The sequence below is a fragment of the Apteryx rowi genome, unplaced genomic scaffold (assembly GCF_003343035.1).
Source record: "Apteryx rowi isolate R43461 unplaced genomic scaffold, aptRow1 scaffold_331, whole genome shotgun sequence".
Classification (NCBI taxonomy): Eukaryota; Metazoa; Chordata; class Aves; order Apterygiformes; family Apterygidae; genus Apteryx; species Apteryx rowi.
In genome coordinates, this window is record NW_020449764.1 from 656,261 (window position 1) to 679,868 (window position 23,608).

Sequence of the window (23,608 nt, forward strand, 5' to 3'; positions counted from 1 at the left end):
GGGGAGGTAAAATTCAGAGCTTGCAAGCACCGATCGAGGGATAGAGTTCACGCAGAGGACACGTTTTCTAGGCGATTAGCTGTGTATTATAGCCATGTGAGAGGGGAATGGACACGAGGAGAAAAGGGTGGAAGGAAGGAAGGAATGGAGAATAAGAGAATATACACCTATAAGGGTGTAATATTTCTGCTTATAATGGCTTAATCGTTCTGTTTTCGAGTCCAGGCCCGATAGACTCTGTCCCCTCTTTTATTTTCTCTACTTAACTTCAAGGCACAAAATGCTTTGGCTGTTTGTTAGTGTCTTTGTGAGAAAGAAAGACAGAACGGGAGAAAGAAAGAGAGACAGAAAGGCGTTTGGTTATCTAGAGTCAGAGAGGCTGTGATTTGTCTTTGCAGAGCTGACTCTGATCCTCGGTTTGCTTTACAAAAATCATTAAAAAAAGGACCCCAACCAACCAACCAAACAAAAAATCCACCCCAGCCCGACGCAGCCGCTTTTCCTCGTCCCGCGTCTCATCTCCCCTCTCATTTTCAGAAATTCCTTTGTTTCCGAGAGTCCCTCTCCCCCTCCCTCCGTCCTGCCCTCCCCCCGCGCCTCCTCCCGCTTCGCCCCTGCCCGCGGCCCTCTCAAAAGCCTCTCTGTGCCCGGCTGCCGGGCCGGGGCTGCGCGGGGCTGCGCGGGGCGGCGCGGGCGAGACCCCCGGGCTGGCGGAGGGGAAGGCAGGGGCGGCCCGGGACCCCCATCCCAGCCGGGCCCCGCAGCCAGCGGCCCTCGCTTGGCTGCCGAACCCCTTTGTGTCCTCCTGGTCCCAAAACTGGACAAAAACGGCTCTTGTACGAGCGCGAAAGCGAGTAATCCAACCCCTACGGCCCACTGAGATTTATTTATTTGAGAGCAGGAGAGAGGAGGGGAGGAAATCGTCATATATATGTATATGCCTGTATGTGTGTATACATATGCGTGTGTATGTGTATCTATGAAGCAGAGGATTGTTTCTGCCCGTGGAAGTGTTCAGCCCCGCTATAGTGCTGGGTTGCCTTTAAAAGCGCCTCTGTGAGGAGAGCAGTTGGGGAGTTTCTCAGCCCCAACAGCATCTGTGACAGATTTATGATCCGCAATAAGAACGGCGTGTTTAAATCCGTAAATCAATCTCGCTTTCTCACTATATAAACGTTCATTTTATCTTTAGAAAGAAAACGGCTTTGATCACGGCACCTCGGAGGGTGAAGCCGCTGTTTATGGCCGCATTTCCTACCCTTTGAACTGGGAGCTTTTTTTTAACGAAATTGGTGCTTCTTTTGCATGAAACAAACCCAAAATGCCAGCGGAGGTGGAGAGAGGGTATTTTCTCGGTTTGTTGGCTGGGGTCGGTCTGGGGTTCTTCTAACCCGCTGCATTCACAGAGACACTTCGTTTTATTACTAAGAAAAAAAGAAGTGGTTGTACTGAGGCGAAAGTTGCGGCTTCTGAATTGGCCGCCCGTGCCCTGAGGTTCCCATAAAAACCCTCCTGGTCCCTCCGAGAGCGGCGAAGTTTCCTCTCTCCTGTGGCTCCTCCAACAAGGGACCTTCCCGGAGAGCCCCTTTTTTATCTTATTTTCCCCCACTTCCTACCACACCTTGAGCCAAACCTCTCTCTTCCTACAACCACTTTCACTCGATAAAATCGATTCAAAAATAATCGAGATCTTTTCAAAGCGGTGAGCTTCACAACTCGTTTCTTCCCAGCCGGGCAGAGCTCTTCTTCCCACCCTGCAGCTTCTGCTTACACGGGGCATAAACGCTTTCGGGGTTCCGCGTTAATTCTGGCTTTGATGCGAGCTGCCCCTGGCCCTGCGGGGAGGGGGCATTTCGCCCAGCCCCGCTCTCGTTGTACCCCTCCGGGCGAGAGCGGGGGCTCCGGGGCGCCCTAGGCCTCCTCGGCCCCGCCGCGCCTCCGCCGGTGCCCGCGCTGTTTTGCGCGGCCGCGCTATTGTCCGCGGCGGCAGCGCGCCCCTCCGCACCGGGAGCCGCCTGGCCGGGGCTGCGGCGGAGGCAGCGGGGCGAGCCGGCGTTTTCCTCCCGGCACCGGCTCCCCGAGAGGCGCGGTGTCCCGCGCGCCCCGCCCGCGCGTGCGGGGCTCCCCGCGGGCCGGCGCGCACCGCTGTGCGCCAGGGAAGCGCTGGCCCCGCCGCTCCCTCCGGAGCCCGCTCCCTCCGGAGCCCGCTGCTCCTGCCCTTCTCAGCGCTCCCTTTGTTGCTCATGCCTTTTTTTTTTTTCCCCCAGGATCCTTGTACTTGGCAGCTCTCTTCAGAGTCAAAATTTGATTTTTTTTTTTTTTAATGCAATAAAGGCCAGCCGAACAATAACAGTAGCGGGGAGAAAAGGCCTTGTAGTAAGGAGAAGGGAGGGGGGAGCTCTTAAAAATGTGCATCCAGGAGTATAAATATTCTCAGTTAGTTTTGACTCTGAAACAGTCGTGCTATTCAGTACAAGATTGTAATAAAATCTCAGTGTGGGGGGAGGAAAAAAAAACATTATGTGTCTTAACTAAGCCAAGGTCCAGCAAGTCAACATCCAAGAAAGGTTTAGAAAAGTGTTTAAATAGACTCAACTCCAGACAAGAGAGGAGATGGGGAAATAAACCTAACCCAGAGTGCTTTAATAGCCAAGTAGATTAGAGGTGATTGCCCTGTGCACATACACATCACATGTTCACACGGCTGTGCCAGGCTGCCCAGGCAGCTGCAGAAATAGCCGTGGAGAGAGTGTGCATGTCGGTAGATCTAGAAAGCTTGGTTCCATTCGAAACTTATTTAAAAAAATACTGTTCCGGTGGAAGGTCACAGTGGTCCTTTGAGTATGAAACTGAAAGACCCCCTTCCCCCTTCCACATCACGTGATTCATTAAATAATTAATGCAGAGGTTGCAGAATAGATATGTATTCGTCAGGAAAATCGCAGACATGGTCTCCTTGTGTCTGACGTGAAATTCAACTGTCCTTTAAAAAACAAGCCTATAGCTGAGGAAAAAAAAGAGAGAGAAAGAGAGAGAGAGAGAAAGAGGGGGAGAGAAAGAGAGAGAGGGGGAGAGAGAGAGAGAGAGAGAGAGGAGTCTGCAATAAAACAATTCTCAGGAACCAAGAAGCCACGCCGAGGGCTGGATTATTGTAAGTAGCAGGGGCTTCCCAATTCCTAGCGTGTCTATATGTCCATGTAAATTTATTGTTTGTTATTAATGTTATTGTCGTAAAATGTGACAAATAGCCGTCTTCATTTCCTCCCATTTCTCTTCACATGGTGGTATGTGTGTTTATACCCATCGAGGCATTTCATTGATATTTTTAGGAATATTCCTCTCTCTCTCTCTCCCTCTCTCTCTCTCCTCGCAACCTTTTTTTTCTTCCCCCTTTCTTGATTTATTACAATAAACATGTCAGCAGCAGTGCGGCTGCCATTGTGTGTGTGTTTGTGAGAGAGTTGTGTTGTTTATAGTGGTGTCCAAGATAAATCATTTCTCGAGTGAAAATGATGTGCAAGCGATGATATTTTAGAGCGAGGATCTCTCTCTACCCCACTCCCTGGAGTTGATTATTTCAGACGATTTACAGTAATAGATCAGCAGCTAATATGAAAGCTCTGTAGCTGGGGGTCTTAAATTACAGCATCTGTGATTACCAATTAAGGAGAGATTTGTATAAATTTGGTAAACCGGGAACGCCTCATTGGCATATAAACCTAGTAAAAGTGCACGACCTTAATATAAAAATTACAGCTTGGAGTCCTATGTTGCAGCATCCCTTTACCAACGATAAGTCATTTTGTACCAAGTTCTCCCCCAGTTCCCTATTCCCCATCCCATCTCTCGGCAGAAGGGCTCCTCATCGGAGTACAGGCACAGGTTGATGGCTCGCTTTAGTAAAACGAGGCGATTGCTGGAGGTGTCCCATTGTAAATCAAACACAAAAATCGGACTTAGAAAGAGAAACTGAATTGCAACAGGAAGGCTGAAAGGTAGCGTGTCTCTGCGAGAGACGCGGATCTGGGCACAAGCAGAAGAGGAAGTTTGCTCAGGGAAAACAGAACAATAGGTATCTAAGGTAACTTGGACAATATTATGGGGCTCCATCAGAAGGCTGATTGTCTACAGGCTTTATAACCACCCACCATTGACAACAACAGAAAAGGGGAATAAACTCTTTGCGGGTACTTCGTTGTTCTTTTATACCAGTAGGATAAGTTTGCAGGGCTTTCTAGCGCCGTGATCTTGCTAAGACTGTGATGATGATGGATGAAGAGATAGAGGATAATGTTCTTATGAGGAAAGTTGGAGAAGGTGCTCTCAGGAATGCCTTTATATTTAGGAGTCCAGGCCTGTTATTTTCCTCAGGAAAAGCAGAACTCCAAGGAGTAACAGTAGTAGCAAACAGGCTTAAATAATAGCAGAACCTGGCCGGCAGCTGTTACCTTTGTGGTGATTACTGACTATGCAAAATACAGCTGAGCTTTAACACGAAATTTCCTTTCAACCCACGGAGCTACGGCAGTGAAGACCAGGCTTCGGGGACAAGACATGTGTCCTAAACGGGGGGGGCACCGTTACCTGCTTTAATGTCAGCGCGGGGAGCGCATCCTCCGCGGAAAATGGGAGGTCAGGAGTCACGCACTGCCCTCCCCTCCCATCTCCAAACTGGACCAAATTGGTCCTAACCGGGAGTGTTGAAAGGGAAGGAGGAAGTGGGAGATGGCGTTTTTAAATATTTTACAAGCTCCAACATGCGAGGAGTCAATAAAACTGACAACAGGAGCAAAGATTAAATGTTCGCACCGGATTCTCGAATGAGAATTCACCGCTTTTTTCTCCCTCGTTTCCTTTCCCTTTCCTCCCCTCTGCTCGCCAGCCAAGTCTAACACCACCAGAGCGGTGATATTTAACTCTGTCTGCTAGTGTAAACCTTTATGTAGCAAAATTAGAGCAACTCAGTGACTTTCATTAAATATTAAGGGAGATCCAGGGACGACGACTGAGCCAGAAATACAGCATCATTCTCTGTCAAGCCCCGTATTAATTTAAATTGTCGGCTTCCAAAGGATGCAGGGCACTTACAGCATTTTATTGGGCTGCATTTCATTTCATTAAATTTTACTGCACTGGATTTCGTTGCATTTTATTTTGCTGCATCTTATTTTGTATATTCTGTTGTATTTTTATTTTTTTTCTATAGGCTTGAAATTTTGAGCGTGGGAAAGCGGCCCTTTGCGGCCGGGCTGCTGCGGCGACGCCCGGCAGAGTGCGGGCTCCGTGCGGGGAGCCACCCGCAGCCCCACGCCGCGGGCGGCATCCGCCTCTGGCTCCCTCGGTACCCGGCGCTTTATTTCGCCCCGGTCCAGACAGCACTGGGCGAGCGTTTAGTAATCAGCTGTCGGGAGGAGCTGGGCTGGCGGAGGGCTGCGGGGCGCGGTGTGGCCAAACCTTCCTGCTGAGGACGCAGCCCTGGCCCCTGGGCACTGCCTCCGCAGCCCGAGGGGGGATGCTCAGCGCCGGGATAGGAGCTCCGGCCTCGGGATAGCGCCGCAGAGCAGGGAGGGGATCCCCAGACCTGGGATAGGAGCCCACATCCGGGATTAGAGCCCCAGACCCGAGAGGGCATCCTCAGTGCCGGGTTAGGAGCCCAGACCCGGGATAAGAGAACTAGAACTAGGATAGGATCCCTGACCCGGGAGGGGATTCACAGACCCGGGTTAGGACACCAAACGCAGCACAGAACCCCGGATCAGGCAGGAGTCCTAACCCTGGCGGAAGGGCTCAAGCAGGGATCGCCCCTCGCTCCGCCGTCCCTCGCCGGTGGCTTTGGGAGGGGACCAAGGCAGAGGAGTTTGGGTGCTGCAATACTTTGCTCGGGGCAGGATCGGGGCTGAAAGGGCCCCGTCGTGCCCCGAGCGCCGCCCCGGATCCCGGCTCTGTCTGGACTCCCCGAGGCTTAGGGGGTCCTCTCTGCTCCCCGCACCTTTTTCAGCCCCATCCTCACCAAAAACTCGCGATTAGCGGCCGCCCAAGGCGAAGGGCTTCGTTTAGGTCAGGTTTGGGAGGGGAAACCCGGGGCAGCAGCCGCAGAAGCCCCTGCCCCGCGCATCCCCCGCGCATCCCCCGCCGCTGCCGCTCACCACCGCGTCATTCTGCCCAGCCGTACAACAACTTCGCTGCTCCCCTACACCCGCTGATTTAACGAGCAAATCGTTTCTTACCGTTGTTTTTAGCTGTATTTCTTTACTAACTCGCTGAAACGGAATATTTCGAAAAAAAATAGAGCTTGGAATATTGCGCATTATAGTTACAAATCACAGAAATGGTATTAAAAAAAAGGGAAGAGAAAACAATCTATCTTAAGTAGCTCGAGCAAGTGCTGTTTCATTAATTTATTTGCAATGAGCTTTTCTTCTTGCCTGTCATCTCTTCAGAAGTTCCCGGTCTATCAGCTCACAGCGAATCCGTGTTTATCACATACTCATCCCCAAAGAAATCTCTCCCTCCCGTCCTCTCTCCTACCCTATCTTTTCCCAAAGAGGAAGCTATTAACGTTGTAAATATGAGCCAACATCACCTTAATTCATAATTTATTGCAGGCGGTAGGGGAGAGTTATTTAAGATCAAAGCATCGCGGAGGGCGAGAGCCGCAAGGCGCGGAGGCCAGCGAGCGGAGCAGCGCAGAGCAGCAAGGAGGCGGATGCAGAGACCTGTAGCTTAGCGCGGAGCGGGGCGCGGGCGGAGCGGGGCGCGGGCGCGGGCGCGGGGCGGGCGCTCGCTGCTGCGGCGCGCAGGGCCGGGCAGCGCCGTTATTCGCCTTATTCCGGAGCAGAGTTTTGGGGAAGCGGCTTCCCGGGGGAAGCGGGGGAATCGCCGTGCTGCGGTCGCCTGCGCTGGCACAGCTCCGCGCCGAGCCGCTGCTTTGCAGCAAAGCTCGCTGTTAAAGCGAAGCGGCTGAGACGGGAGCAAAGGGGGCCGTACGCCCCGCGCAAGGGGTTTGCACCCGAAGCAACCGCGCGACGCAGGCCTCAGGAGCCGCTGACAACACCAGAGCCGGTGCAAATTATGCTGCTTCACTTTACTATGTGGAAAAGGAGCTGAACACGATTTACTCGCAGTCAAGACAAAAGGGAAGAGTCTTGTTGCTTTTCAGTTAAATAGGCAAAAGGTTGGAAACGGTGACGATTTCCTTTGAAGTTTTCTCTTTCTTTTTTGGTCGGGAGGAGGGACAGGAGAAGAGAGAGAGGCGGAAGAAATAAAAGGCAATAACCGCATTTCAACACTTGCCTGCGCGTAACCAAATCAGTTGAAAAGGGAGGCTATAAATCAGAGGTGATGTTAGAGATTTGACTCCTTATTTTTTTAGCATAGATATAAGGGGAGGGGTTAAGAAGAAGTTTCCACTCGTTACTGTTCCGTCTCCTTTTGATGTCCGGCTCAATACGAAATATATCAACGCTTTATTGGCAGCGGTATCTCGAGGTCAGGAGAAAAGCCTTAAAAACTCAGGGTCAAATTCTCGCCGAACATGTCCCGGTGAAATCAATAGGGGCTGTCAGCCCGCAGCCCGCCGCACCGGGGAGACGGGGCCGGGCAGGGGGCCTGCGCCCCGCCGTCCCGGGCCCTCACCTGCCCCGGCTCCGCGCCGCCGCCGCCCTCCTGCGCTCGGCTTTGCTTTTTTGCCTCGGGGAGGGCCCGTTCCCCTCTCCTCTCCCCTTTCGGGTGCCGCCGCCGCCGCCGCCGCGCAATGGCACGCTTCCCCCTTTCACCAGCATCCACATACATATTTCCTCTCCCCGGCCTGAGGTCAGCTCCAACAAGCCGAGGCTAAAAATAACCTGCGGGATCGGGTTTGTTGCTACTGTTACCTCTCCTCTTTCAAACGCGAGAGGCAAAAGTATTAATTGTAAAGGGGCAACAGTAAAAGACGGGGTATTTTCCCGGCGCTACTAGGAAGGATGGCGGGTGAAAGAAAGAAACCCGATGGGCTTTGCATAACTTTTATTTCCCCTCTTTCTCTCTCTCTCTCTCCCCCTCTTTCTTTCATTCCTTCTTTTTTTCCCTTTCCCTGGACGAGACATATGGAATCAATTTTGAATCCTGACATTGAAGGCTGGCCAATTCCTACTGGCTCTAAAAAACAGAATCCATTTGGTTCCTTTCTCTCCAGCACCCCTTGTCACTCAGTATTATAACCGTCTTGCAACATTTTAAGTCTTTATAAAGAGAAACAGCTTTCCAGATAGATACCGAGGATCCGGGTGTGGGGGAGTTTTTTTTTTTTTTTTTTTTTAAGGGAACGTGCGTGCAGCCTCCCCCTCCCAGCACCCCCATCTCAATCCCCGCCGCTCTGTATCTTCTGCAAAGGGGGCCGCATCCTTACAACATTTTAAGCTGTTTTGGAAGAGTTTCTATTTTTCTCCACGTCAAGACAGTTCCGTTCGACTCGAGCGAGTCCAAAAAACTAAAGCGTCTTTGGGGGAAAAAAAAAATCCATCCGAGCAAGCTGTCAGCAAGATCCACCGGGGTGCAATAAAGTAGTTTCTTTTCTTCTCCTTAATTTGCCTGCTCCAGTTGCAAACTCGCACCACCCTGATCCGACTTCGCTCCTTCTTCTTGAAGTCCTGGGTTGAACGGTAACACAGGTAAGAAGTTAAAAAGAATAAATAAAACAATGATGCAGCTCTGCCTTTTCTACCTTCTCAATTCCGACGCTGTGAGATATAATTAATTGCTCTGAAAGCTTTGACAGGCTTCTCCACTGGTCATCATGAACTATAGCTGACTTTCTCCTGGTAACAAATTAAGACTGATGCCTCGGGAGCAGGATCAGGGAAGCTGAAGATGAGCAAAAACTATCTTGCACGGTCCATAACCGAGACCGGCCACAAACCGTTTCTTTCCAAGTGCGTGTTTACCAGCGAAGTTTGTCTGGGACACATTTGTTGAAGGTTTAGCACCTCTCTCTTGTTTGAAAAAGAAACTACAAAAGCCCATTGGAAAAGCGGGGTGTTAAACTGAAGAATGTATGTGATGGTGATTTATGACCCTACAAAGTTTTTTGTTTACTTGGAGCAGACCCTAATTACAACGGCTTCTAAAAAAATTCCCAAGCTCTGGGTATGTCCATAGCGGATTTTCCCTCCCCAGTTCTGATTGTAATGGCCAGATGTGACTAACAAACATCTAACTAGTTTGTTTGCTTTTTCTTTTAGCCGACCAGTGCATTTGACCGAAATGGATAAGGCAGAGACTCTTAATATCTGGCATAAAACCCGTGGCTCTACGGAGAGTCCGAGCCTGGAAATATCAGGCTTCTAAAACGAGTCAAGGTTTATTTTTGTTTAGAGGGGGGAGTATCTTCGAAAATGGTTCATTTCGCTCAAATGCATTTTCTGAGATTACTTTAACTGAAAAGGAAAGGACCGGAAAGGCGAATATAGGATGCAATATTTTCTATGGACTTGTGCTATTCGTTTCAGACACAAAAAATCTGCCCCCCACCTTGTGAAATCCCGGCGTGTATTTTAAGAGTGAGGCAGGAGAATCATGCTTGTGCGAGGGGAAAAAAACGAGAAATCGAATTAAACCTGGAAATTTTTCTAAAAATAACATGTACGGACTCTCTGTTCTCTTTTGGTTCTTTTCCGTTTAGAGTGAGATCATAACTCAGATCCCGGGACAAGTTGCCTGTTCTAAAAATGTCCTCATACATCGTAAAACTCGAAAAGTTTTGACTCAGTGTCTAATATTTCCTGAGAATAACTGGTATAATCGCAGAGAGCAGGAGCTCTGATACACAGAGCCTCTTTTTATTTTTTTTTCCTGAAAATTGCTTTGCATTACATTTCTTCAGCTTCAGAATTATCTTTACTCGCCTCCAGCTAAACTTGATTTTTTTTACCCAGCGCTTGATCTGTTGGCGAATGAAATCTGAGAGGAAACCGCAGGCCCTAAGTGGCCGTAATTTAATTGATTTTATCATAAATCATCAACTTCATGAAGAAACAAAGTTTTCATTGAAGTAAATTGATATTAATGGACACTTTCTGAAATTTACCCATATAGATCTATATGTTGTCGGTGCTTCCAGTTCTGCTTTTTGAGGATTGGGGATTTTGGGGTTCTGGCAATGTGCAGAATCTTATTCCTGGTGCAGAGGGGGCTTTGAAAGCTCAGGTCCTCACTGTGGCGGTGCGGCAATGGTTAAATCCGGGAAGCCTGGGATGAGGGTCTTAGGGGTGGGTGGCCACCGAGGCGTCCGCTGGGCTTCTTCGGGGTTATTCCCCCAGGTAGGTTATTCCCCCTGGACCGGGGAATTTGTGAGTGTAGGTATGTGACAGCGCCGGCACCACACGTGTGTTGACGAGCCGGGAGAGCGAGCGAGGTGCGTCCCAGCGCCGAGCGCCGGCGCCCATTTCAGCCAGGCAGGCGGCACTTACGGCCGGGATAAAAGTAGAAATATGATTTAAAGCCCCCAGTTCCGTCTGCGTGTCCTCTGCAATAAAGGCACTGGCGCTGCGTTAAACATTGCCATTCCTAAAGCTCTCTCTCCTAATTAAAAATTAACTGAGAGCCTGGGATGGATGGGAGCCCTTTGATATGGTGATGAGGATGACAGACCAAATACCCTTACAGTAATACAGGATTTTAGCAAAGGACAGTGGCCCAGATGTGTGCCTGTATTTGCATGGCGTGTTTGTAGAGATGCACTGTGTAGGGAGAATGCAGAATTCACTGGTATCCGCATGGTTCCCTATCGGCGATAAGCGCTCAGTGTAAACATCCCAAAAGAGACAAATATAATTCCTTAACACCGCTTCTTTCTCTTCCCTCTCTCTTGAGACTCTCTCCTCAGAAATTATTAGTCTTTATGAATTATCAGATGAAAGYAGGTAAAATGGAGCTCATTTCTTCTCTCAGATCCCTTCTCCCCCATGCCCAGCTCATTCTCCAGCGCCAGCCGAGTCCTGGGTTCAGGCGAGTATCACTGCAAAAATAACCGAATTCCTTCCTTTTCTCACAGAAACTGCCACGTCGGTAGCGTGGGTGCCTGGACACCCCGGTCCTCCCGGGAGGCGAAGAAAGGACAGTAGCATAAAGGCTTTGAATCCGCATTTTCTCCCTCTTTTTTTGGGGGGGGGGGAGGAGGAGGAGGAGGATGGGAGTTAAAACGGCAAGAAACTCGGGCAGCTGGAAGCCGGCGCGGAAAGCGGCGGAAGGGAGCGGCGTCGGCGGCGGGCAGCCCGGGCGGCTCCGGGGCCAGGGCCGCCCCGCGCCGCGGAGCCCCGCTCGCCTTCTCCTCTCCCTCGGACCCGCTTTTTCTCCGTCTCCGTCCTTCTCTGCCGGTTGGCTGGAAGTTGAGGCTTTGGGCGCGCTGGCTGCTGCGGTCGCTTTCCCCGTCAGTGTTTGGTCCCCTCCTTCGCCTCCAGATTAAAAAAAAGCAAAAGGGAAAGAAAGGAGGAAGCCAGAGGGAAGTGTCCCAGCGCCGGGGCGGCCCGGCTGCGGCGGGCCGAGGCAGGAGGGAGCGAGGGGCATCGCCTGCCCGCCTGCCCGGGAAGTTTGGGGAATTTGCTGAYGGGGGGATTAGTGGGACTGGAGGGGGGGGAGCCGGTCATTTACCAATTCTGTATAAAATGGGCAAAAGGTTGACGTGTCCTAGTCACGTGAGCGCATAATTCAAGCTATTATTTTGGCATTTGGAAAGGGGGGGGGAGAAAAGTGGGGATGGTGATTCCCAGCCTGTCTCTGGTGAGCTGCTCCCAAAATAGCGATTTGTAGCACACTGATGCCGCCAATTGCGCTCTTCTCTCACCCCCACCCTCGCCCCCCCCCCCACGTACCCCCTATACCCCACCCCACCTCACAACCCCCACGCTGGGGCGAGCACAGGCTTTTGGCGACAGGAGGACCCAGGGGAGCGGGGTCCTGCGGGGCTTGGGGAGGACCCAGCCCTAGCAGGAGTTTGGGAGCTGTGTGTCCGCCTAGTTGTTGTTCTGTTTTATTTTTTTGGAGCCAATTCAAAAGCGCTTCCGCTGATTGATCATTAACCTGGTGAGTTATTACTCCTCTAAGCAAAGGTCATGGGGAGAAAAAGGTCTAATCTGTCAAGGAAACCCACCGCTCACTCAGTTTCATTTTGATTTCTTATCCGGGCTGGCTTCTGTTCGGGGTTGCAGCAGATCCTGGACTCTCTGTAACGCCCCCCCTCCCCGGGCTCTCCTTGGGGGCGGCGGGGGGACCCCCAGCTCCTTCCCTTTAGGCAAAAATAGGTGAAGGCAAGTGAGGAGCCCCGTGGAAATGCTGCTCCCCGGGAAGGGGCTGGTGGGTGCTCCGCTCCCCCGCGCTGCCCACAGGGCAGGAGCCCCTCGTGTGGATGTGAATCGTCTTTTAAGAAAACTAATGCAAAATAGAGCAAAAAGAAGCAAAGCAAAACAAAGAACACCGTGGGGGAAAGAACTCGCTCCATCCCTCTTCTGCCTTTACTGCGAGGGGATAAATTAAAAACAAAGAAAAACACCCCCCCCCCTTGCTGGAGCCTTTATTTATGGCATCTCCGTTTTGTTTGTTTGTTTCTCTTTTCCCCTCCTCCCTCCTGCATCCACTCCAAATAAACGCTATTTCCCTCTTTTCTCCACCTCCTTTCGTTCTGCCCACTATTTCTCCCTTCCTCCCAGGGCCTGGCGTGGGAGGAACTTTCCTACACGCATATTTCGTTTGCTGCGTTCACAGCGCAGAAAGGGTGGTTTTTTTCCTCTTTACAAATCTCTGTGTGTACTCTGCAGAGGGAACTGCAAAGCCCCAGTTAACCGGGGAAGGCTGTGATGTAAGTGGAATAYTGCCAACGCTGTGTATTAAAGTGTGCGCGCATGTAATAATAATACTAATAAAAAATACAGCTATAGGCCGCCGACTAGAGAAGGTCACGAAGCATCCGCTGGTGATTTATGGACTCGGGGATGTTGTCACAAGCAGAGTAGGGGTGTGAGGGGAACATTTTTATTTGAGATTAATAACATCAACATACAGAACGGAAACAGGATTATTAAAGCGACTGAATGTTTCCCAAAACGAAAATATTTTTAAATGAGATTGCTTTTTCTTTCTTCCCTTCTTTCTTTCTTTCCGAATCCTTCGTGCCAAAGTTGCGGTGATAAATCTCAGTGTAGCTTTAAAAATGTTTACGACTTGATACCGTTAATTCTGATACCAAATCACTTGTGTGTGAACGGTGTCTACGAACACCATAAAGCATCTCTCCTTTCTTCCTCCCCCTTCGTGGCGATCGTTCGACCAAATTGGAGAAACACAAAAAGACATATTCTGAATCCTTAAGGCTTTTCTGCCTTTTATGAAAATGGCCTGGTATTTTCCCTACTGTTTTACTGTTGTTGCATCCAGAACTAATTAACTGCATATATTTAATTTATTAAATGCATCTCATACTGAAATTACCAGCTGCATTTAACTAAAACACTTCACGATTTATAAGTTACATTCATAATTCACCAACCTATGCAAGAAAACGTCTACACTTCACGCCAACCCGCTTCTTTCAATAACGAGTCTAACGCCAAATGCAAAAACCCAGAACGGGCTAAAATGTTCCCTTCAATGGCGGGTTTCCATGGAGGAAGCTGGAGGGAAATGTTTGAGAGACAGACGAATGTATCAGGTTTACAGAAACAAACCTTGTCTCCACCGTCTCTGATGACAGTTCTGGTTATAAATGTATAGAGGATGGTACAATCCCTGGAAAATGCTGTAGTTACTTGGATGAGAAATAATCTCGGAGGAAATACTGGGGCTTTTGTTCATTAGAGCCTATCTTCTCCCTATTCCCACCCAAAGATTTCTCTGTATGATGAATTCCCTTGTCCACGCTTTTCTGACTGAAGTTTCATATTTTTTTTTCCAGTTCTTTTCCTTTCTCAAACTCCACCGCTGCCTCCTATTTGCTGGACCAGACATCAGAGAATTGGTGAGTTTTGCTGAATATTCTACCTGGTCCCATGTCTCTGTGTGTATCCATATCTCTTTCTGTATCAGGCTTGGAAGCCATTCCTTTTCTAAAGTCACCCAACGTGACTTTTTTTTCACCAACCCAACAATGAGTCCAGCTGCCCTGAATTTCAGCTGAGTATTTTCATTTTGCTACTGGCTTGTCTTTAAACTTTGTGATTTATGGCTGTAACTTTGAGGGAGTGTTTTAAATGGGAAATATTTCCTGTATTCCCTTTGAAGGGAAATCCAGTCAGATTGCAACATTTGCTGCTGATTTTGTGAGGAGTGCAAGGGAGTTACATTTTAAAGAAAAATAAGCTGCAATAAAAGCAAAGATGGAAATATACAGGGATCCCAGAAACTACTTACAGGAGCTCAACATATAAACGTGCAACGACCTTCTTAATAGATTTTCTCTGCTATTTAAGGTTAAAACAAATTTTTGCACTTCARAAGAGTTACTTGCAGAATCCGAAGTACTTCTGATACTCAAAATAGGTCAGTGGAGATCCGTATTCAGAAACCTATAGAATACTTCACCTACAGAGAAGTCTTTAAAAAAATAGTCCGTGACTGTTATTCTTCTTGCCTCCACTGGACTTCTCAACGCCGGGGTTCCAAAATATGAACTATCTTGTAGCAGAAGATTTATGTTAGAGCAGTTCATAAAAAGTCAGATGGGAAAAAAATCACAGTAATGATGTCCCCTGGTCGAAACCCTCCCGTCTGGGATCTGGACGCTGCGGCCAGAACAATAGCTGGAAACACCGTATTCCTTGGGTTAAGACTTTATCCATCACCTAGAAAACCTTTGCTGTCCAACTCAAAGTCCTCTCGAAAGGCAAATGTTTACTTGGACCCCTTTCTCTTTCTATCCAGAGTTACTAGCCTAAAGGTGCAAAAAGGGCGATGCGGGCAGCCCGACGGGGCATACCTTCCCAGAGAAGCCCAAAGCGCCTTTGTGGTCACTCCTTTTCTTGCTTTGCTAAACGCAAATTCCCCCCCCGTCAGCACTTAACCCAAAGGAGTGAGCGCCAGAATTAAAGGAGGGAAGATAATTGCAATGTGAAACAAAAGTAGCACTTAAAAAAAAAAAAAAAAGTGCCGACACCTAAATTCTTCGCCCTGCCTTCCTCCCACTCGCCAGCCCCTCCGCGTCACGGACTTTCCCTAAAACTCATCTTGGCGAGTTTCTGCTTTCGGCAGACGCGTGAGAGCGGGGAAAGGCATAAATCTCCCGTGGCGACAGCAGCAGCGCCTCGCGTAGCAATAACAGCGTTATTAATAATAGCTATAATAATCATCTTTATTGTTCAACACCTCCCTGCCTTTCCCTCCCCCCAGGTGATTCCCGCCTCCAAACCCCGCACCTACTCCCCTGCGGAGGGCGAGCGGAGCCACCGGACAGGGACTCGGGCGCACAAACTTAACGCTAAAGTTGTCCCGGCTCCAGGGCTCTGGAGCTGCCTCGACCCGGCAGAGCCCAGCTTTTTGTGGCCCCTCTCGCTCCCCCGGCTCCTCTCCCCCCGCATCCCACCGGGGCTGCCGGCTCCTGTCCTCCCCCCCCCCCCCGCGCCCCAGAAAAGTGCATTTCATAATGGTTTCATAACGGGAACTCTAACAGGAGACAAATGCAGCCGAGGGGACGGAGCAGGAAAAGCATCAGCTATTGAAAGAGCCGCGATTCCAACTGCTAAAGGGGAGGGGGGGGGACTATGACTATGTTGAAACGGTTTATTAGCATAAATTGACACCTAATTGTTAAACACGTGAATCAAAGGAAAGCTTTGCTATCTTTCTGCCTAGGCCTCTGTCCACCACGTCTGCAATTAGCATAATTTTTCACTAGTGACGCTGTTTGGAAGGCTCGTTGGCTTTGCCCAGCAATCCAAACCAAATCTTTATTTTTAAATATCCCCCTCCGCTTTATTTCACCACTCGCACACCCCCTGTAGCCTGGATTCTTTTCGTTATTATTTTAATCCCAGCCAAGCATTGCATAGTTAAAAGGGGGGGGGGTTGTGTTCAGCTTTTCTTTCTTTCTTTTTTTTTCCCTTCTCCTTTCCCTTCTTCCCCTTTGCTGTGGTAAAGCAGAGGCCATTGTTATCAGTGAGCAGAGCGTACCAGTCTATAGGGCAACTAGAACCTCAGGGTTTGTCCATTCAAAGCCCTCAGCTTTTCTACACATCTTGGAAGCTGGAAAGCATCTTGATTTTTTTTTCTTCCCAAACGGAGACAGAGAGACAATTTGAGCTGCCGTAACCGAAAGCTCCACTGGCTGAGCCCCCTCCCCCCTGTTTTGGCTTTTTTTTATACGTATATACATACATATGCTGGATTTTTTCCTCTCTCTTGTATATTCCTTTAACATTTTTAAAGGAAAGGGGTCATTCCGTGCTTATTGATTGCGTGGATGCTGGATGTGAAAATATATTATGTCTGCCTGTGCTTTGCTCGTCAGAGACTAAGGTAAGCCGGACTCAAATAGGCTATCACTTTGTGAATGGCGGAGTATATGTCCCAATGATTTATGACCATATGACTCCAATCTCGGTTCAAGAAGAGTTCACAAGCTTTAAGCTTCCTTCCACGCAGAGACTCTTTTGCAGCCCTCATCCAGGGCCCTTTTTCCCCCCTGCTTTACAACTGGGGAGTTCTGGTTGGGGTGAAGCTCGGCTGTGGGGGAGGGAAGAGGGAAATTTTAGGAATGTGTCTCTATTTTCCAGGCATATTCACCGTAAGGCAGTCGCTGCGATTTGAGGTCCTTCTGAGTAGCCGACCTATTGTTAAGGGCATGTTTAGAATATTTATTATTAGTAATAACTTAAATTAAAACCGGGGCGATTCCTGTTTCGCTTGGTCTGGGAAATATACCTTAGGCGGGGGCGGGGGGAGGGGGAAAGGCGCTGCTCTTCTTCATAAACAGAGTCAGGTTGTGAATTTAGGATTTCCAACATGGAGGGAATGGCTTTACAGAAGAATACTTCTTCCTTAGATTTCTTTTATCTTTCCCCCCCGACTGCCTGATTTTTTCCCCAAGCGTCCTCCCCCCTGCAACCCTTTCTCTCTCCCACCTCTACATTTCCCCGATTTTTTTTTRAATGTCTCTAAATCTTCGCACTCAAAAGTTCCAGGCAAAGAGTTGTGGTTAAATGTTACCGCTCGCAAAGTGAAACTTGGAGCGTGATGAAACACCCAGCGCGGATCCTGCCCGGGTTTAATTGGAACAGGAGATAATCGAATATTTATTATTCTGCCTGAGATTTTTTTTTTTTTAACAATTCCTTGGAGTAAATAATTAGGATTGCGGCCGTCCTCGGCGAAGATAAATGACCGGCATTTGTGACGCGCTGCGAGCCGAGGTACAAAGCAAATCTTCTGTGGAAGCCACAAGCGAGCGAGCTTTTGGGCGAAGGGGACTGTAAATTTATTTTATGGACACTTAAAAAAAAAATCGCTGTTATTTTTAGCCACTTTCGCTGAGCCTCTCCGCTCTGTTCTGKTTTTGTTTTGTTTTGTTTTGTTTTTAAGAAACCTATGCCAGACAGGAAGGCCTTGGAGAAATTCCCACCTCTGCCCTCGTAGACATTTTCAGCAAACCTATTCATAATAAAGGCACTGCTGTTTGTTAATTAATTCATAGCTTCTCGGCTAGGCTAGTGGAGTATACTTTTTAATAAGACGTATTTATCATGGCGAGGAAACCAAATGAGAATAACTCTCAGCCAGGATACCGTCCTCTCTGTAGACAATAATACATCTCCGTGGAAGATACAATACAGATTTGGGAATGCATAAAAGATTTAATCAGTGTAAAAAAGCGAAACAGTCCCTATGTGGACACGTTGTCTGAGGCTGCATTAGAAGTATATGGAGGCTTGCTATGACACGACATAGGAACACCCCAGTCAAGCAAGGGAAAAAAATGATGTTGTTTATTGTTAAGCTGTGGCTTCTGTTAAACCCCAGTACTCAGAAATATCGCATTAGACTTTATCTCCACAGAGTTTATCTTCTCTCTCTCTCTCTCTCTTTTTTTTTAAGAATAAAAGAGTCCGGATAAAAATTAAATATACAATGGATACAATTAAATATACAATGGATACAAATTAAAAAAAAAAAAAGAAAGGCAGCACAGTAGCTCCTCGGAAAGTCTGAGCTGCTGTGAGAAGTTACTGCCTATTAAATATGTTTGCTGCTTGATTGATCCTCACACAACAAATTATTTTCCGGTCAAGATAGTTTCCATATTTCTAAGGGTATTTCTACACTGTTTTCATTGTAGAGAAAGTTTATGCTTTGAGAAAAGAAAAAGTAAAGGAAATAAATAAAGAAAGAGAAAAAAAGAAAGAAATAAAAAGAAAAAAGGAAAAGAGAAAAAGGAAAAAAGGAAAAAAAGGAAAAATAAAAAAGAAAAGAGAAAAAAGAAAAAGAAAAGAAGAGGTTTCATTTTGTAATTTGAGGTTTTCATTTGGATTTTTAGACTTTATGGGCTTAGGCTGAGAGAGGGGGGAATGATGAAAAATCAGAAGGGTAGAAAGTTTGGAGCAAATGGCCTGGTGATGCGTTTGTTTTCCAAGGAAAAAAACAACAGCAATTAAACTGGTCTGGAATCACGTCTTGCCAATTGTAGTTCCAGATTCAAGACTATGAGTACACAGCAGGACAGGCAATGAAGGGGGTTTGTTTTCTAAATAGAACCTGTGCTACCCGAGAGAGAGAGGGAGGGAGACTAATAAACAGGCCAAAGGAAGCACATTCTTGAATTCATGCCCCTRCTTAAATCTGCTTAAAATATTTGCACCAAATTCCAGAGACTTTGTGAGTCACTGTGTAAACAGCAAATGAAGCCAACTGTGTCAAGACACTGCTACCTGGATAAAACATATCGACTATTTGCTGTTCTCAGTTTAAAAACAAATATTCCAGACAGCAGCCCTACAATAAACTTAGCAACCTTTGACTCTCTAAGTCTTCTCCTTTCTGACTAGGTACCATCCAGCTTGCTTTTATATATGGGAAGCGCTGATTTGAATAGGTCATGGATAAGAAAGCATGACTTTCATTCCTTTCATGTTTGTAGCTAGCAACTACCCAGTCAGTATTCTTACATTAACATTAACGTGTGTGTTATCTGGACACAGACATGTATATGTGCACACAACACAGTTACCTGTATATACACACACAGATCTGTATATGGGTGTATGTGTGTATGCATGGGTGTGTGTATATATGCATATAAATGAATATAGATGTAAATAGATGTAAGTAGATGAAACCACRTGTACTTATAGAGCATATATGTATTTATACATCCTCAGTGCCATGCTCTAAGGGAAAAAAAAAGATGCAAACAAACAACTAGGAAAACAACTCTCCAAAATCAACTCAACACTTCTGCAGTGAAACATTTGATGAGCCTTCCTAGGCTGCACACAGGACAAAATCTGCTCAAAGCATCTGTTCGCCCTGTTCTGCAGGACCCTATTCATGTCATGTGCTTTTCAGGGCCCAAGATGGATTCATAGGCCGGGTACTATTATTGTGTGTTTTCTCCTAACCTTTCAGGTCAGCTTCCAATAGACAGCTGGAAACGGCCTGTCACGTGGCCTTGGGGTGCCAATGTTCTGCCATAGGGGTGTCAAGACCCTGGTAGCCGGAAAAATCATTTTGGGGAGTCCCAGAGATGCAGAAGACAACATACTACGACAGCTCCACGCTCTTTGGGGGCTACTCCTATGGGAGTGCCAATGGGTTCGGCTACGACGGCCCRCAGCAGCCCTTCCAGCCTGCCTCTCACGTGGAGAGCAACTACCAGCGGTCCGCTTGCTCCCTCCAGTCTCTGGGCAACACAACCCCTCACGCAAAAAGTAAAGACCTGAATGGGAGCTGCATGCGTCCGAGTTTGCCCCAAGAGCATCATCCGCCTCCAACCATCTCGCCGCCCCCAAACCCTGCCGCCAACAGCACCAGTAGCAACAGCAATAACCAGTCGGGGAGCAGTAAAACTGCCCCCAGCAAAGCCAACCTCAGYGCAAATGCCAGTCTCACCAAGCAGATTTTCCCCTGGATGAAAGAATCGAGACAAAACTCCAAACAGAAAAACAGCTCCCCTAGCACAGGTATCATGTTCTGCTTTTGTAACCATCCATTTTCCTAACCAGAGAGGTAATGAAGCCACTAGCCAGAGTGGTGGGGTCTGGAGGGTGGAGAGAGATGTTGGGGGGAGCAGCCTGGACCCTGCAGCCCCGCAAAGAGCTGGGGCTGCTGGCCGGCGGCCGGGCAGCCCTCCCACACGCGCCCGCTGGGCTGAGCGGGCCGTGGCCCATCCGGAGGCGCCGGCTGCACACACTTGGGTTATTTTAAACATATCCAGAGCACTACAGGGAAATGCAACCAGTCAGCTGTACACAGCTGACGTCTGACTGTGTGCAGATACAGACATGCAAACCTGTACAGGCACTGGATCGACCTAGCAATGCTAAAGCAGAGTAATGGCTCTCTTCCTACCTCCCTGCCTACAGGCACAGTGGCAACCACGGTACTATCTGAGTGTGTGTGTGCATATATGTAACTTATGCATAAACACATGTATATTTTTACATGTATCCACACATGCATATGCACACATCTCTATGGCAAATGAGAAAAAAGTACACTATGGAATTGCACTGTTCTGACAAATACATTCATATAAACTTTGCAGCACACACTTCATTTTACTAATATTTATCTGTTATATACATGTTTATATTGCAAAGTGTAGMTACAAATGTAATTCAGTGTTTAAAAATGTGTGTAAATATTTGTGTTACACAGATACAAACCACACACAAGATATGTGTGTGTGTGTGTGTGTGTATTCATACCTAGGCAAACAAAATATCTCCCAACACTGACCCGTGTTACTATTAATTGGCTTTGCAGTGGCTGCCCCCCTGCCAAATATTATTTTCTCAAAATTATCTGTTGAAAATAATCGACTCCTAAATAAATGACCCTGGAATCCTTTTCTACATGACATGATCAAATTTTCATAAACCAGGGGCAGCTTTGGAGAACAGAACTCTTAATAAATGACATGATTATGGAGTGCAGGCTAATGCAAAGGGGGTGAGAGGAAGGGGGGTCGAACTCTTGTGCCTGTTCCAGGATTTATTAAGAAACGATGCATTCAATTTCTGCATGTAAGTAATTATCTTTTATTTCATTTTGCGGCCAGCAGAAACCTGCAGTGGCGAGAAAAGCCCTCCAGGCTCCTCGGCCTCCAAGAGAGCCCGCACAGCCTACACCAGTGCTCAGCTGGTGGAGCTGGAGAAGGAATTCCACTTCAACCGGTACCTGTGCAGGCCTCGCCGCGTGGAGATGGCCAACCTGCTGAACCTCAGCGAGAGGCAGATCAAGATCTGGTTCCAGAACAGAAGGATGAAGTATAAGAAAGATCAGAAGTCGAAAGGCATGGGGTCTTCCTCTGGAGGGCCTTCCCCCACAGGCAGCCCGCCCCAGCCCATGCAGTCCTCAGCCGGATTTATGAACACCTTGCACACTATGAGTAGTAACTATGATGCCCCCTCTCCGCCTTCCTTCAATAAGCCCCACCAAAATGCCTATGCCATGTCAACTAACTACCAAAACCCCATCAAAGGCTGCCCCTCCCAACAGAAGTACGCCAACACAGCCCCCGAGTAYGACCCCCATGTGTTACAAGGGAACGGGGTGGCCTACGGGACTCCCAGTATGCAGGGAAGTCCYGTCTATGTTGGAGGTAACTATGTGGATTCTATGCCCACCTCTGGCCCGTCCCTTTACGGCCTCAATCACCTGCCACATCACCAGGCTGCCAACATGGACTACAACGGGCCTCCGCAGATGCCCCCGAGCCAGCACCACGGACCATGCGAGAGCCACCCCACCTACACAGACCTTTCCACACACCACGCTTCTTCTCAGGGCAGAATCCAAGAGGCGCCCAAGCTGACCCACCTGTGATAGAGAGCAGGGATAGCCTYGAGCGAACTGGACGGGACCCCGCCACAGGGCGTGGGAGAGGGGAAGAGGGCAGGATCGGCTTCAGAAACATTTGTGTTGATCTTTTTTCTTTCTTTTTTTGATGGGGTGATTTCTGCCATGTTATTGTTATCACTGCTATTATTTCTTGGTTTTATTAGGCACAGTTTCCAAGGATTTCAGTATTTGCTTCCAAAAGCAGCTCTCTCTCTGAAGAGATGTACCTCCTGTGTTTCAACACAAATGCTTCTGAAGTGGGCTTGGGGTAGTTTTATGGGAATCTAGCAGGTTTTAACATCAGCATCCTGCATTTCCAAATCAAGTACAGATCATTACTGATAATTCTCGGACACTGGAAAGGAGAATAGTCAGCCAACCAAGTCTTCACAGTTGGTGTCTCTGCATCTGCATRAACATACATGTGTATACATAAGCAATCAAAAGAGATTCACAGGAAAACTACCCGCCTCTCTAATTCCTTCTCAAGAAGAACCTTGCGCTTTCCCTTCCAGCCTTCAGAGGAAAGGCATCCTTCTTCGCTGAGTAACTTCCCGCCAGTCCCCACCATAAACTGGAAATATACACACCTGCCAATGCGTGGAATCACGCTCTTCCCCTCCCGCCCCCGCCTCCCCTCTCAAAAGCAAAAAAATAAAACAAGAGAGGCTTAAGAATTGCAAAAGGTTCAGGAAGCAAGCTTCTGAAACACCTATAAACCCCCCAACAAAATAACAGCAGTCCAAAGAGAGGAAGAAAGAGTTGACAGGTCTGAATATTTTTCCGCCTTTGCCTCTGATGACATGAAGTCTCCATTTGATGACGCTGGGTTTTTTTGGTTTGGGGGTATTTTTCTTAGGGTTCATTAACAGAAAAGCAATTTTGAGACTTAAAGTCCTACACTTCTTTCCTCCTCTTCTCTTGACCTTACGTGAAAACAGGGTATATTTGAACAAACGGAATGTCCTCCAATCGAAGCAGAAGTGAATGGATCCTTAGTATTTGCTAATGCTTTCTTGTCTGGACATCTTTGTTGCACTTAGAGTTTACATATAATGGGTATAAAAACAACTTTGAAGGGCGTTCGTCCAACTCAGTCGAGACGTCCTTCAATAGGTGTGTGTTCTGGTGAACATTCATATATATTTATTGGTTATAGCCAGTTTAAAATATTTTCCTTTTTTTGTATTATTTATCCCCAATATTATGTATTTATATGAGGAAAAAAGATAAAAATTGTACTTTTTTAGTATTTACTTGTTATAAAGGACATTGTGTTTCCTTGTCATTGTACAACAAGCTTATTTTAGTTATTGTAATTTAGAAAGACCAGTAGTTTTATGTTACCTTCGTACTTATGAATAATGTAATTAGTTCTACTGGAGGCATGAGAGCAGAACCAGACTGTAATTGTATAGTCCTGAATTAGAAGAACTATAGCGAATCCCTCCCTCCCACCTCACCCCTCCTCTTTGGAGATCTTTCTTTGTTCTTACAGTAGTTATTTTATTTCCTTGCTTAAGGGTTGTCTGTTGAACAATTCTTGAATAAACTTTCTGTTATCAATTTTACCTTGTCCTATCAGTCGGAT

At 47.7% G+C, this 23,608-nt stretch overlaps 1 protein-coding gene across 2 annotated transcripts; it reads left to right on the top strand.

Annotated features, from left to right (window-relative positions):
• The first annotated feature begins 19,699 nt into the window (after positions 1 to 19,699).
• Positions 19,700 to 22,252, top strand: HOXB3 (homeobox B3). Of its 2 annotated transcripts, none has more exons than XM_026071813.1 (2): positions 19,700 to 20,135; positions 21,239 to 22,252. In XM_026071813.1, the coding sequence occupies exons 1-2, from the start codon at positions 19,700 to 19,702 to the stop codon at positions 22,000 to 22,002; spliced, it is 1,200 nt and encodes a 399-aa protein (XP_025927598.1). In that variant the 3' UTR covers positions 22,003 to 22,252. The 2 variants fall into 2 exon arrangements, with proteins under 2 accessions (XP_025927598.1, XP_025927597.1); XM_026071812.1 differs by having other exon boundaries at positions 21,236 to 22,246.
• The last annotated feature ends 1,356 nt before the right edge of the window (positions 22,253 to 23,608 follow it).